The 14,607-nt window shown below is 41.3% G+C and overlaps 1 protein-coding gene across 6 annotated transcripts in view; it reads right to left on the reverse strand.

The window, feature by feature from the left end:
• Positions 1 to 3,291: 3,291 nt before the first annotated feature.
• LOC113485096 (core histone macro-H2A.1) overlaps positions 3,292 to 14,607 on the reverse strand; it is a 38,693-nt gene continuing 27,377 nt past the window's right edge. For 5 of the 6 annotated variants that reach the window (XR_003399352.1, XM_026857991.1, XM_026857989.1 and 2 more), the window contains 3 exons: positions 11,767 to 11,856; positions 8,385 to 8,559; positions 3,292 to 4,019 (listed from right to left, as the gene is read on the reverse strand). Coding sequence is in view for 5 of the 6 variants with exons in the window: in XM_026857991.1 (XP_026713792.1) it covers positions 3,854 to 4,019; positions 8,385 to 8,559; positions 11,767 to 11,856 (431 nt within the window). In the remaining variant the exon portion in view is untranslated. Of the gene's footprint in view, positions 4,020 to 8,384; positions 8,560 to 11,766; positions 11,857 to 14,607 lie in introns of those variants that run through there. The other variant, XM_026857992.1, reaches the window with a different exon arrangement.

The following is a 14,607-nucleotide window of genomic DNA, read 5'->3' on the forward strand; positions in this document are numbered from 1 at the left end:
AAAATGTGAGCTGAAGGCAAGGACCGCAGCGTGATCCTGCTTGGCTGAAAGCGGGGGGCAGTGGGGTCCCCAGGCTGTGAACTGGAATAGCAACGGGGGGAAATCTGCACCGAATTTCCACACCTCCCATCAGGGCTGGTCCTTGCTTGGCCATCTTACCTTGACTGATGCCCCAGTCGCTGCTGCAGGGGGCTGCACCTCTGAATTTGCCAAAACTCTAAATCTAAACTTCCGAAAAAGTTGACATCCAGAAAGGAGCTGAAGGAAACGCAGCAGCATTTGTTACCGAATCTTAAATTATCTGTGAAGTATGGAGGGCTGACTTCAGTGGAATTAACACGACACTGAAAGTTTAACCTGTCCATCAGCACATTAACCATCCAGAAGACGCATCCGCATTACTGTCCCTCCCAAATTGTTTTCAAAAAGTAAAGATTACACAAACGTTGTTATCCATTGCTCACGTTTTTGGGGGGGTTTCAAAAAATGGATTTCAGGAAACAAGGACTCAAAAAGGCGGATGAGTGTGGTTATGAACTCTTCTTTGAGCAGGGAAAAATGACCCCAAACTTTCATTTTTGTTTCTTTCCTCTCTGGGGCAGAGTAACCTGTCAAGAGCTAATTGCAGCTCCAACCCAGCCTGGCAACCTGGCCAGGAATGGGGCAGGGTAATTATACCAGCTCAACAAATCATGCGGGCTGACAACTTAGAATGAGGAAAGCTTCAGGAGGATGATAGGCTGTAAAATCTGAGGGAACTTCTAAAGTTACACAATTTGGCGCACCCTAAGGACAGTTTTACAATGAGTTGTCTACTGTGGAAGAAGTCAGTCGACCAGGAGTAGCAAAGCAAGTAGTGGGGAGCAGGACTTGAAATGGTGAAATAAAAATGCTATTGGCCACAAAATGCTTTTAACCTTTGAAACAGTTAAAGAGAGAATATCTATTTTAACCATTGTTTTCAGCAAAATAACCCATAATGGACTTGCTTATAAGAGAACAAGCTGTAGAGGTGCTTTCACTGAGATTTTTCCATACGTGGCCTTCCCAAAACGTGATTATTTTTATTGGTGGTTTTTTGGTTTTTTTTTGCAAATGGAGCTTGCACATTCAGCTATAACAAGCAAAATGCTAGGGAGATTCCCAAAGTAATGCTGGCCTGGCCGCAGTGCACATGTTAACAGGAATTTCTTCTGTTTTTCTTGTTATGCATGTAACTTGATATGTTACTTTTTAGGTTCTTGAATATAAGCCATAATCTACTCGGGCTGCCCCATGTGGCCAAGTTCAAGGTTGTTCTGGGATCTCTGGCTTTTTTTTTTTTTTTTTTTTTTTTCCTGAGCAGTATTCTCCAGGCAGTGGAGCCATGGGGGAACGCTGGTGGAGAGGCATCGGAGGTCGGCTCCCTCCTCCTCCTCCTCCGGGCTGGGAGCTGCGCTGTGCTTCGAGGTCACTCGCTGGGTCACGGAATCGGGAACACACGGAGGGTCTAGGGGCGGTTGAATGAATGCTGAGAAAAAAGAGGATGTGCTGGTATTGGAAGAGAGGGGAATACAGCGATGCCCCCGTGAGACCAGCTCCGACACCGCACACAGTCTGTGGGTCGGAGCTAGAATTAGAAGAGAATGTCTGAAAGCTCCTGGGCCCTCCCTGCATTTTCCATGGCCAAGGCAACGTAAAAAATCCTTGACAACTGGTTTTGGTCGCACTGGGACGTGGTGCTGAGAGACTCTCATCAGGTGGGAGCTGTTGAGGGCCTTTTTTTTTTTTTTTTTTTTAACAAGGCACATTGCCAGCAGTCCCAAGGAAATCAGCAGAGCTCTTCCAGGTCTGGTGCCTAAGCAAGCAAGAGGGAGATTGGAGGCCAGAAGCAGCAAGTCTGTGTGATTTGAACTGCAGTACGGTTTGCTTTGAGATTTTTTCTGAGATAAAAGTCAAAAGTTGACCCTCCTAGCACGGTGTAGCAGAGTAAAAGATTTATTAACTGCCATGGGAGACTGTAGTTTTATCCACTTTGAAAATACTTGTGGACAAACACATTTTTTTCTTTTTGCTAAAATTTTGATAAAACCCCAAGACTTTATATATTATAGTACATGCTACAGTGCAAACAGACCAAGGAGGCTGTAATCAGGACGCTCACTTTGATGTGCATGTGCCTTCTGTGTTAAAAAATTCCCTTCTCTGCTGAAAAATATTAGGTCCCTGCTTACACCGAGTGTCTCCTCCAGTACTTGCTCATTTGTGCTTTTTCTCTATTTTTCAATCCTTTTAGTGACACCTAGTGAAACTTGTGGAAAGTGCAGTTTCAGTTTTCTTTACAAACACGCATTTCACAATGAAATGCCGAAGTACTGCATTTTATTTCGTTTATTGCCCCTTGAACTGCTGTTTCTGGAGAATGACACCAGATGCATTTTGGCCATTTAAAACAATTTTAACTTGAGCCTGTACTATGGTCAAACACCTTATGTGTTGCACTTGACTTTGGGTATGTGTTTAGAATTATTTAAAATTGTCTTCTATTGTTGCTGCTGTTGTTCCTCTACAGCAGTCCCCTCAAAAGCTGCAACTATCTAGACTTCTACACAAAAACCCAAACTCTTGCAGGAGCTTAAGCTACACATTTTGAATATTTGATATTCAGAATAAATATACTGAGTATATTTATATAATATTTATATATTATTGAGAAGTCAGTCAGATTTGGTCCCCTTGTTGCTCTGGATCAATCCAGAGTGGCTGTAAAGCCCTGTTTTAGCAGGAACTGAAGTTTTCAACAGTGATGGAAAGCGTGTGCCTCCTCTAGACGGTGGGCTAAAGGCTTCAAAGGAAGAGCTTTCTCTTCAGAGCATTTGTATGCAACAGCTTTTGAACATGTAACCTCTTCTTCCTCAAAGTACAAACCCATAAAGGCTTATGTTGGTATGGATTTCAGCTGCAAATGATATGGCAACCCATACGAACCAGACTCATAAATTTCTGGAAAAAAATACAAAATGGCTTCAAACAGGCCAATGTTAAATACTGGAACTAGTTCCAAAAAAAATCCTCATCCTTATTGATCTAAAAGGCTTCAACCTCCCCAACTGAAGAACCAGATTCTAACCAGGAGGAGCTGAAGCACCAACTGGAAAGTCCGAAAGCTCCCTGACTGTGAGGGGTGCTGGGCACACACCTGTCCAGGCCCCTGCTTCAGATCCTCTATTTTCTCATCCCTCTCATAGCTCACTTTTCAGAATTTAGAAAATGAAGGTTTAAGTGAAAAATTAATTCAAGTACACCAACAGCAACAGTTCAAACATTTTACTAAATCAATTCACACAATTTCAAAATTGTAAATATAATTAAGGACAACAGGGTTTCTGTATTTTTTTTCTTCCAGATTTATCATTAAGACAATAAACAAACACAAATTAGGTTTATAGCATCTGTTCTTTTAAAAAATGAAAGGAACGCCACTCCATGTATTGATAAAGCACCACAACACAGTTACAAAATAGGGTCGGCCCGTTTCTTTCACAAGTAAAAGACTACATACTCCTACCAGCTTTCTGCTTTAATCCATACTTCATTAAAATAAAACTATAAAATCTCCTAGATTACACTAAGTTCAGACGATGCCTGGTATACAGTGCATTAACAGCAGTAATGCCAACTATCAGTGCCAACATAAAACATTTTAGAAAGTAAAAACAAAACAAAACAAACTCAAAACAAAACAAAAATCAACAGAAAAAAAATCCACCTTTATTCCCCTAGATGAGCAAAATTTAAAATAAGGGATGCTCTGCTTCACAATGAGTTGAGGACGATGGGTAGAAGGGGGGGCTGGTACTGTTGCTTTCTAGGCTTAGTTGGCATCTAGTTTGGCCATTTCCTGCACGTATATCCCTATACTCTCGCTGTCGAAGAGCACGAAGTACACTGTCTTGATTGAAGAGGACATTGTTGACACAAAATAGCTGGAGATGGCTTTCAGGATCAGCTGAGCAGCCGTTTGCTTTGGGAAGCCATTTCTAGGAGGAGAGACAAAAAAAAAAAAACAAGCTTTTGATGGTGTAACCTCGCAGGGAAGGCCCTGTCTTTTCTCTATTGCAGCATGGTAAATAAAGCTACAAAGCTGGTGTTTACAGTCTGAATTACAAAATTGTTTGTTTAGGCAAGACTAAAAATGTTCAAACAGGAAAAAAAAAACCAACATTCCCAAAATATGAATACAGAGCTCTCGCACATTAATGGATTGAACCTTACAAACCCAATGGGTCAATTATTTAACAGACAAGTAAACCAACAACCTGGAGTGTTCAGGAAAGCAGCATGTACGTTAAGAGTTGCAGAGTCAAACCTGTCCCGAAAGCAAACCAACTGTTCCAGAAACATAAAAAGGACCAGAGAACTTGATGTAGAAAATGAAGCATGAATAAACACAAAGTACAAAACAGTTTTACTGCTATTAATGGTTAATACTACAGCACAAAATTAAAGAAATTACTTGTACAGCCTTGCAGCAGACTGAAGAGAGAACAAGTTGTAGTAGTCTGGTGGTGAGAACCACCCCTGGCAACACCCTTACCATTTCAGGTGTGACAGGAAAAGGACACTGAGCAAGGCTGCTCTCCTGGGGCACAGTGAGCCTTGCCCAGATGGGCTCAGACTAACTTTGCCGAGCTTGGGAAGCCAAAGTAGCTGTGTCAGGGCTGAGGACAGACTTAAGGGACTTGAAGGCTTTTCTAAGCCAACCTCGGCAACACTTCCACCACTCCTTCCATTCTTTTTAATTACAAGCTCACTCAAAGTAAGCATAGGCCTGAGAAAAGTATCTTGAAAGACATCTGCTTGGTATCAGCTGGAGAGATCCGAGCACCAGAGGCCTTTCTACTCCTCTAGCAATGCCTAAAGATGAGGCTCCTGCCCCCTTCTTCTGGGGAAGCCAAGACAAACAGAACAACCCTTGCTGCTTTCTCAAATGACAAAAACTGCATGACTGAATTTCAAAGCTCAGCGCCTAATCCGGGAACTCTTCTTACAAGCTTTTTTCACGTTTTTATTTAGCAGCCCTTGTCTGAAAGTTTCATCTAATCTCAAAACAGGTCAAGCACAAGTAGAATGATCTGAACAAAGCCGTGACCTGAACTGTGAGTTTTAGAGGTCCTGGCAAACTCCCAGCCCGGGGTTTCGCCTCGGCCGCAGCCTGAGCATGCTGCTACGAGTAGAACCCAGACAGAATTTGAGAGAGCCTGTGGAACATCACCTGTTCCTTGACACGCATTTGCAGATGTACGATGGTCAAAACTCCCCGATATGTACTATTAATACTACTAATAATTTACAGATTACACAGACGGCTGAGTCTCTCGGAGTTTCCTCAGCAGTTCGAAGAAACTGGGCTAAATTCACCTCTGGCACTAACAGGTGCAGCATCACTTAGCACGTGCTCACTGAAGCACCAGACTCTGGTAATAAAACGCTGTTGTACTCTCCCTCTCGTTACATGCTGCAGGACACAAAATGAGAAAGGCAACTGCCTGTGTCATGGCCCGCTTACTGCACATTGCTTTACCATAAAATACACTCTGAGAGCAATTCTGTGGTAGTGCTGCCTGTAATGTGATATCATACACGCTGCCTGAAGATAATGCTTGTGATATTTCAAAAATGATGACATGAAATAGCTCATGCTGTTTCTTTCTTTTCTGAAAATGCCCAATTTTTTTTTCTTTTACTTAAGAAGACAAAAAGGAAAAAGCATTGTGAGAAAACCTTGTACTCTTCCAAAGCCAACTGAGCTGGTCAGGGAGAATTAGCTGTGTGACAAGTTAATCAACTGAGAGCATAGTTTTGACATGAGTTACTTCCTACTGTTGGCTTACATAGAGAAAAAGACACAGACTCAGCAGGCCTCCACATCGGATCGCTTGCTAGTTACTTAGGAATGCTGCATCCTGGCATACATTGAGCAGATCTTTGAGGAATTTTGCTCCTCAGCAGGAATTGTCACGCAGGCCAGCATCAAAATCAGGGTATAGGCCGTTTCTGAATTGCTCGCAGGCGACTCTGAAGCCCTACGACTTCCACTTCAGTTGTGTTCCAGCAACGCAGTCGCAATGGGGCAAAGGAAAGAGCAGCCTGGTCAAAGGGAGGCATGTGTGCAGGGAAGCTGACTAAAGGAAATTGTTTAGGACCACTGTCTCAAAAGAAAGGAAAGAGACAGAGCAGAAAAATCAGCAGAAAGGTGCTGACCCAACGGCCATGTGTGGGCTGCAAGAAGAAACAGAAGCCTCTTGTGTTGATCTACCAGTCTGAGTTAAATTCTTGTGAAAAGGCAGTTGGAGACTTTAGCCAAGCTAGTGTCAATTCAGATCAAAGTCAGAGCCTCAGGATGAAATCCCTACTCCGAGGATGATTTTACGTTCAATCCCCAACTCTCCTTTCCCTGTTCTCCTGCTGGCCCTACCAGACTGAACTCCAGGCTACCTCTGTACAGCACCCAACTTGTGCTTTCCACAAGTTGGCTGTGGCTGAGCATCTGGCCCACTGAATCTACAAGTCTGCTATTTTATTTCCCCCCGTGATTTATTTGAACTGCCCTCATGTAATCCCATTCCTCAACTATAAAAGAGAATGAAACTGTTTATGTGGGTTTATTGGGTGATGTCTGCTTGACAGATGTCTGTACCAGAACAGCTGCATACATGTGGTGTCTTTGGCATTTGCTGTCTTTAAAAGCTTTACTTTTATTTTTTTTAACGCTTCTGACATCATAAAAACAAGTAAAGAGTATTGTCAGAATGTATTCTCTTCTCTCCAAAATTAATTTATGCTTGAATATCTCCAATTAAGAGAAAAAAGGGAAAATACACAACCTCATATATTTCTCAAAGCCTGTTGATCTCTCTCCACCTTTTTAAAGCACCACTTCAACTGGCTTGAGTGGGAACGATGTGCATATGCCAAGTGGAGAACTTGGCCACAGACCTTGCCTGTCAGTAACCACATTTCATAACAGGATGTGAATCTCATGATTATTCAAGGGTTTCATCATCTTCCAACACCAATCAACTGCTTCACAACCAGGGTTGGGAATGGTTCTTTGCTGGGAGCTATTCAGAAAAGAAAGGGCTCTGTGGAAGAGCCTTGACATGGTCTCGCTTTAGGCACCTACATAACCAATTCTACAGTCACTCCACAGTCCGTGGAGGAATTTGGTTCCTCCCAAAGAGCAGTTCAGAGCCGCTCTTTGTATGGCCTAGCCCGTGAATCTGACAGCTAATTCAACAGCTCTCTATGAACCCTCCACTATATTTCTCTACCATTCCATAGAGTAGGCTCATGTTACCTCCTTAAAATGACACCCATGCAAGCTACCCTTATTTGGAGCTTCGTCTGATGCAAGTCACTTAAACTTACTATTTTAGTGAAACTTCTATTTCTTTATTGTCTTTCAAACAGCACTTCCTGCCCTAACCCACAGAATAGGCAGGAATTAATCTAGTGTTGCAACACGGCACAATGGGAAGAATATTCTTGCTGTACATCAGCCAACGTCTGGCAAATTCAAAAGGGGCAGTTGTTCAGGTTAAACAGAGAACTGTAAATTCAGCCTAGATTTGGCCCTCGGTCTTCATACCAAGCCATCATTATGGGCAAAGTGTTCCAAACCTCCCTCCCCACCCCAAACCTGAGAGCCTCAGATTAAAAGGTGTAGTCCACGTTCAGACTCTTCAGAACGTGATCCAACCTTCGAAGGCACTGAGCACCCTGTACGAAGCCAGAGGACCTTAACTTTAGACTTTGGCTTTCAAAGACCTTGGCAAAGTCTTCTGAGGCCTTTTGCCTCTGAGCGAGGCCTGTGATGCGAACTGCACTGAATTCAGCTTGAAGTGACTCCGCAAATCTCGGGAATCAGGGCACTTTGGGTTTGCTGCTTATATGAACATTGGGCTATGACTTCTGGCCATCCTAAGACACAGATTGCAGTAAGTTAGTTTATTCACTAAAATTAGGTAAAATCGACCCCGTTTCTTCATGTTCACCTCCACATCCCCAATTTATCTGAACAAACTGACAGTCTGAAAAAAACTCTTTTAATATCCTCTTTAAAAGTTCATTTTATGCTCTTTAACTTATTTGTATGCTTTAAGACTCCGCAGGGATCACAGCTAGACCTGCCAAAGCTGAACTAGTATTCAGAATACTGCAGGGTCCGTGCACAGCTTGAACAGACCTAGAAGAAACTTTTCATTTAGGGAACTGATCTAAACGAACAAGAATAAAGTCAGCACTGTAGCAATGGGTTCTGTACATGAGAAGGGACTGGAACACATAATGCAGCGTTTAGAAAACGTGACCTATTTGGCATCAGGTCTGTGTAACAGCCTTACCTGCCGCTGCCAATTGAAGGAAACGCAATTGATTTCAGCTTCTTTTCATCAGCCAGAGCCAAGCAGTTCTTCACTGTCTTTTCCAGCAGCTCCTCACATTTGTCTGAGCCCCAACCTGGGCTATTACAGTGGATCACAAATTTCGCAGGCAATCCATGGCCAGCACTGACAACAGCTAGTAAGAAACGAAAGTGAAACGTCATTGTTCTTCTCTCTTTAGGATTAAAAGAGTACATATGTGATTACAATAGCAAACAACTGACAGACATTCCTTTAGCCCCTGTGAATGTTTTAGATTACAAATCACAGAGCCTGAAAATATAACAACATGATTACAGAGACTTTGTATTTTCCATTTCCAGCTGCACTTTGCTATGGTAATTTATAAATCATAGCTATAATCGAGCTTATTTTAGAGAGAGCAAAAATTCATGGCTGACATCAAAGAAAACACATTTATTGGGGATTGTGCAAACTTGTGTAACGTGTAAGGCAAAAGGCAGTACTCTGTCAGAGCACAAACCCGTTCAAGGGATGACCTCGCTTTGGTTCAGCTTATTGCAGAGCTACAGTAAATATCAGGATGCTGGACAGTCGCACAGAGTTATAACCTCTGTGACCTTCAGCTACTCCTGCTAAACACAGTTTGTTTAGTTGGTTTCTGATCACACTGCAGGCAGACTGGAGCCGTTCGGAGCTACCAGTGCTCTGCAAACTGGTCAGCAAGGCTGGAAAATAGGTGAATTTAGATTTTTGCTTAATTTCCAGCTTTGTTTCTGAGTAACTGTAAAGAAAACGTTTTGTGAGATTTCGAGTTTGGGCCTGGTCTCGTTAGAGGTTTTTTTGTGTATGGGTCATCCACGACCACTTAAAACTGGTTTTACTTTATCTCTTTCATCATATTCTTGACAGATGTTTGGAGAGGATACATTTATAGATTTACAGTGTTTAATTCACACTATTTATGTATCACAGGCAAGGCCTTGCATGTACAAAGAAATAAAGAAGAATTTTTACCATGCTAATTGTATATTATCACCACAACACTACCCATGGACATGTGGGGACTAAGAGGATGCAGCAGAACCTGCCCACAAACTACTGACAGTCAGGGCTTCTCCAGACGAGAGGCCTCGTCTCAGCAGAACACATTCTGGGTTCACCAGTTCCCATCCCAGAACAACAGACTCTGCTCAGCCTGCCAGAAAACAGGGTAAGAGGATCACTGCCATTTCTGAACTCACAGCTCTGTGGTTGCAATTAAAAACTTGTAACTGCGATTTGTTAACAAAAAAAAAAAAAAAAAAAAAAAAAGGAAGAAAAACACCCTAATCACAACCTGAGGGAAGAAAAACACCTAGCTGAAACCTCACAAGAGCATACACTGAACCTTCACAGAGAGTCAGCCCCCTCCTAACACGCACACTTTGGGATATAATCATACATGGCCACAAAAGTGTAGGTATAAAATGGCAGCTTATGTCTTGAAAAACAATAATAAAAATACCAATAATTTGAAAAAATGTTTAAAAAAAAAAAAATCAGGTGCTTAGAGGCCAGAAATCCTCTATTCCATTCTGGAATGTTTATGAGGCATTTTGTTACTTAACTATAGTAGAAATAACTCTTGGAGCACAGTCGTCACATATGGATACTATCCTGTAGCTGCTGCAGGAAAGAGAAAATCGACTTTGCCATATGGCACTGTGACTGGAGGTGAATCAGAATAGTACATTTTGAAGGACAATGGAAGCACAAGCATTTATGTGCTTAGGGGTTTGAAGATTCTCAACGTGTTGAATAGCCTCAGCGTTAGGCAACGTTAATTTGTCATAATGTGCAACTAAAATGTTGGCAGATCCAGAATACATCATAAATCCAAGAAAAATCCATTAAAAGTAGCTGACAAATCTCTAGTCAGATGTGAAATGTGGATAATAACTTCATCCTGAAAGAATAAAATACTGTATTGATACACATCATCAACTTTAATATTTCTCAGGGAGTGTTTTCTAGGGTAATCATTAATTAACTCATTAGGATTCTGTTGAGGACAACTGTTAATTACCAAGAGCCCTTCAAATTTGAATTTACTTCCATTTACTTCAAATGCAAATGCTCCAAAAGGGGAAGTAAGTTATGGTTTTGTTGTAGAAACAGAAAGAGAATCAAGGACACATTCTATGGTAGTGACAATTATATTCCAGGTAAGGATCCTGGTTATTGGTAGGTTAAAAGGATACCCATAGAAGTGAGAAATCTGAACACTGGATATCCGTGTGATGCACACTGATCCTTCTCTAGAGTCCTCCACCAAGTCCCTGACAGCCAGTTTCTCCTGGTGTGGCGCAGCGCTCCCCGCGGGGTAAGACTGCCCAACAGCCCTCACATCTGAGGGATGCACTGATGGCTGAGAAAAAAAAATAAAAATTTTAAAAAAAAATCTTTCCAACTCACAAACTACCTGTGAGCAGTTTGGTCTGGGCCAATAAGGAATACTGTACAGAGTAAGAGGGGAAAAAAAAAAAAAAAAATTGATTCTTCATATTTTCGCAGAACAAGAATTCCCAGAAAAACTTATTAAAAATTTTAAAAAGCAAGGAAAAAAAAACCCAACGTATTAAGCACTAGAAGTAAACAGTTGTAATTTTTCCTGTCAGAGCTGAAGTCTTACATCTCCCCTTCAGCTTTAGTTAGAATTCGTTTACAAAACCGCGCACACTGTATTTATTTTTATAGCATAAACACAGATGGCAGAATCAGCCTTCTATATGAACAACATGTATCAGCAATTTCACAGATGGTGTAAAATTATGTATCGCCATTACCAAACTTTATTACTCATATAGTAGATTTTTTTCAGATATTACATAAATTTTGATAACTAGGCATCAAAAAGTCGTAAGCTTTTACAGTGATGATTTTGGCACTGATTAAACAAAGTACCCAAGCAGATGCTTAACTTCAAGCACGTGCTTAAGTTCAGTGAAAGTCAGTGGCATTTCAGCAAAGCAGATGTTGAAAAGAGCTGGGCTCAACTCTTCTGAAAAATAAGCATCTCATTAATTGCTTTTCCGAACTGTGCCCTTAATAATCAAGGTTCGTTGTGTACGCGTGTACCTGTCAATAGCCCTGCTTTTACTCGTAACATGACATCACTGCACCGTTTCCCAGATGCTTTGGTAAAAGTTACTTAAAACGCAACGTGCGTACTTGAACTCTGGAGAATACAAGTATCACGTAACCCGTAAAAGTTGTCTGGAGAGAGCGCGAGCCCCCGCCTGGCACTGGAAGGAGCCTGGCTGGCTGAGGGCACCCCGGGCAGCCCGAGGCCAGCGCCCGCCGCGCTTTGCTCGCAGGTTTCCGAAGCGCAGAACCTCACCTCCAGCTATGTCCAACGGCCCGTTCTTTTTGCGAAGCTCAATGACAGCTTCCACAAACTCCTTGCCGCCTTTCTTTTCCAAAGTGCTCCCTGAACAGAGAATTGTTATTTTACTCCTCTGATCCCAGGTTTCCACAGCAGACATGCGACTCATCATTTATTTTTTATTACATCACTCTAGAGTTTTCTGCCCAAACGTTTTTTTGGGGACTGCAAAGTAAGATCTAAACCTTTTGGGACTTCAGAATTAGCTAGTCATTAAAAACAACAACAACAACAACAGAAAGAATAAACCAAAAAAGACAACCCTAACAACCCAAAAACCTCACATCGGTATCCCTCGCTAACATTCTCAGACTCTGATTTTAATGTCAAAACATCTGACATGACATCCCTACCTCCTTCCTTATCATGAGCATCTCTTAGTGTGAAATGTTCCAGAAGAATGTGCTAGCTCAAGAGTGGTTGAAGGTTCATCACTCCTTCCCCTAAGATTCATTTCCCCTCTCTCTTACAAATTGTTTTAAAGAGCCATTTGCCACAATAAGAATTTGAAACTCACCTGATCTTGGTCCCTGACCCCAACAGGTGGCACCAGGAATGAAACAGTCTCGTGAGTGCAGCGGGCTGCTTTACTTGGTAACTGCCCAGCTTGTTGAGCCACCTTTAACCAAGAGGAAGAGCCTCAGAAATAAGGAGAATCTCTAAGGAACATATTCCTCCAATGAACTTCTCTAACTACAGCTAAGGAGCTGGACAAAGTCATTCTGGGAGGAGAAGAGCTGTGCAGTGTTTCAGGGCAACCAAAAGGTATGCTGTTTACAAAGGCAGTCCATCACTAAATGGTTTAGATCTTATTTTGCAGCTCTAGTTTTAAATATTAATATATTTAAAAAAAAAAACAAACCAAAAAACAACAGCCCAAGAAAGCATTTTCCTAACTACATAAGCAACCCACGTAATTTTGCACTGTGCATATTAATTATAAAGGTAATAAGTAAAAAGCAGTGATATCATAAAGGCTCTGATTTATTACTTTGAAAACTGATTTCCAAAAATTCAGAACTATGATCTCTAAAGATCTAGACATTTATTTGGTGAAACCCCTTACTTTCACTGATGAAGAAAGAAAAAAATGCATTTTCTGATGGAAGTGCACATAATATATGCTCGAGGAAGCAGAGTCCCTCCTCCAAGATTCAGTTTACTAAACAGGATTATAGCCTTAAGAACTAAGAGGACTGCAAGATGCTTTTCTTTTGACACCATTGTTAAATTTCTTCCAAAATGAAGATTAAAAGTTGAAAACAATGCATTTGTTTGTTCATTCAAAAACTGACTCTGTGACCTTGCCTCTATTATGCTGTTGGCAGTTTATTGCTTTTGGGGTACAAAAGCTGAGCACAATTAAAAAAAAAAAATGTATGCCTTTTCTTTTGCTTTTTTTCATAACCAATTCACAATGGGTGTTTGCCAAAAGCAGGGCTACAAGGTCAGACTGTGTAGGTCAGAGCGTAATTCACTCTTTGTGCTCATTTAAGTTTTTTTATATAAATACTCTGGTCTAGCTTTATTCAGACAAACTCCCGACTAAGAATTTTCAGAAACTCAAAGCTACCTTTCCCTGTGCAATTGAGGGAGGGCACCATCTTACAAATCTCCCGGAAAAAGAGAGTAATGGCTTTATTTGTAGCAGCAAGGTGTCTTAGGAGAGTGTGCTAGGAAAGGAGATCCACCCCAGAACGGAGGTGCTGGGAAAGGTGCTGCCAGCACCCTGTGCTGCACCCGTGGCTGACACCAGGGTCTGAAAACATCTTAGAACTCCGACAGAGGAGGGATGGGGAGGGAGAGAAACAGACTTCCATTCTAGTTAGAGTTGTCTTGTACGTATTTCCATATCAGTCCTATTTATATTTGTATATATTCCAGTTATATTCCCCTTGAGTCCATGAACTCAGATCAGTCCTAAAACCCATGACATTCATAATCCTTAATTTCTCTTGTTTCAAGGAGAAACGTAATTAAGCCTCGTGCAGAACCTAGGAACAGAAAAGATCTATTAAGTAGGTCATTTCTTTGCCATTGCAAAGCTGTTGTACATTTAATGGAATTTAGCCTAGTTTGGTTTAATTCAATCCAGAAGGATCAGCTTTTTCCCTTCTACTGGGAATTAATTTATAATTAAAAGCAATGAACAACCCTGTCAGTTTATTTCACTGAGCTCTCCTTGCAGATCTGGTACAAAGAAGAGCAGAAGTAGTATTTGGTATGAATCAGTAAGGTTTTCTGCATTTACTCCTCAATTATGTTCTTCTGATTAACAGTGAGGGTTTATATTGAAATTGTATTTCAGAACTATGTTGTAAATTAGCGTCATCTCGGAAAGGACATACTGTATTTAACCATTTTCCACTACATTAGCAAGTTTCTTGATGGAAGTCTTGCTTCACAGCTTCAAGGTTAGTAGCTTATTTGATCACAGGCATAAATATGTGTCACTCCCATGAGAATAAGATCATTATCTCATGCTTTCCAAGCAGGCATTGGTATCAGTGTTGAAAACAGCGTTAGCAGAAATTTAGGCTCTAAAATTCTCAGAATAAGCCCCCAGTACATTTAAATTGTTAGGGAAAAAAACAACAAAAATTAAAAAAAAAAATTAAATTTAGATGGGTAAAAGTTAATCATTGGAAGCTAAGCATTTGTGCACTTCTATTCTTTCTTACAGCAGTCAGAGGCAACAGGAACCTACACTAAGGAACGAGCAGTACAGCTTCGAGACACAATTTTCTTTGTAGGGTAGCAAAACATTTCTTTGTCAAAGGGTAGGAGACAAGCACA

Source organism: Athene cunicularia (assembly GCF_003259725.1).
Source record: "Athene cunicularia isolate RWA chromosome 13 unlocalized genomic scaffold, athCun1 chr13_part1, whole genome shotgun sequence".
In the NCBI taxonomy this organism is placed as follows: domain Eukaryota; kingdom Metazoa; phylum Chordata; class Aves; order Strigiformes; family Strigidae; genus Athene; species Athene cunicularia.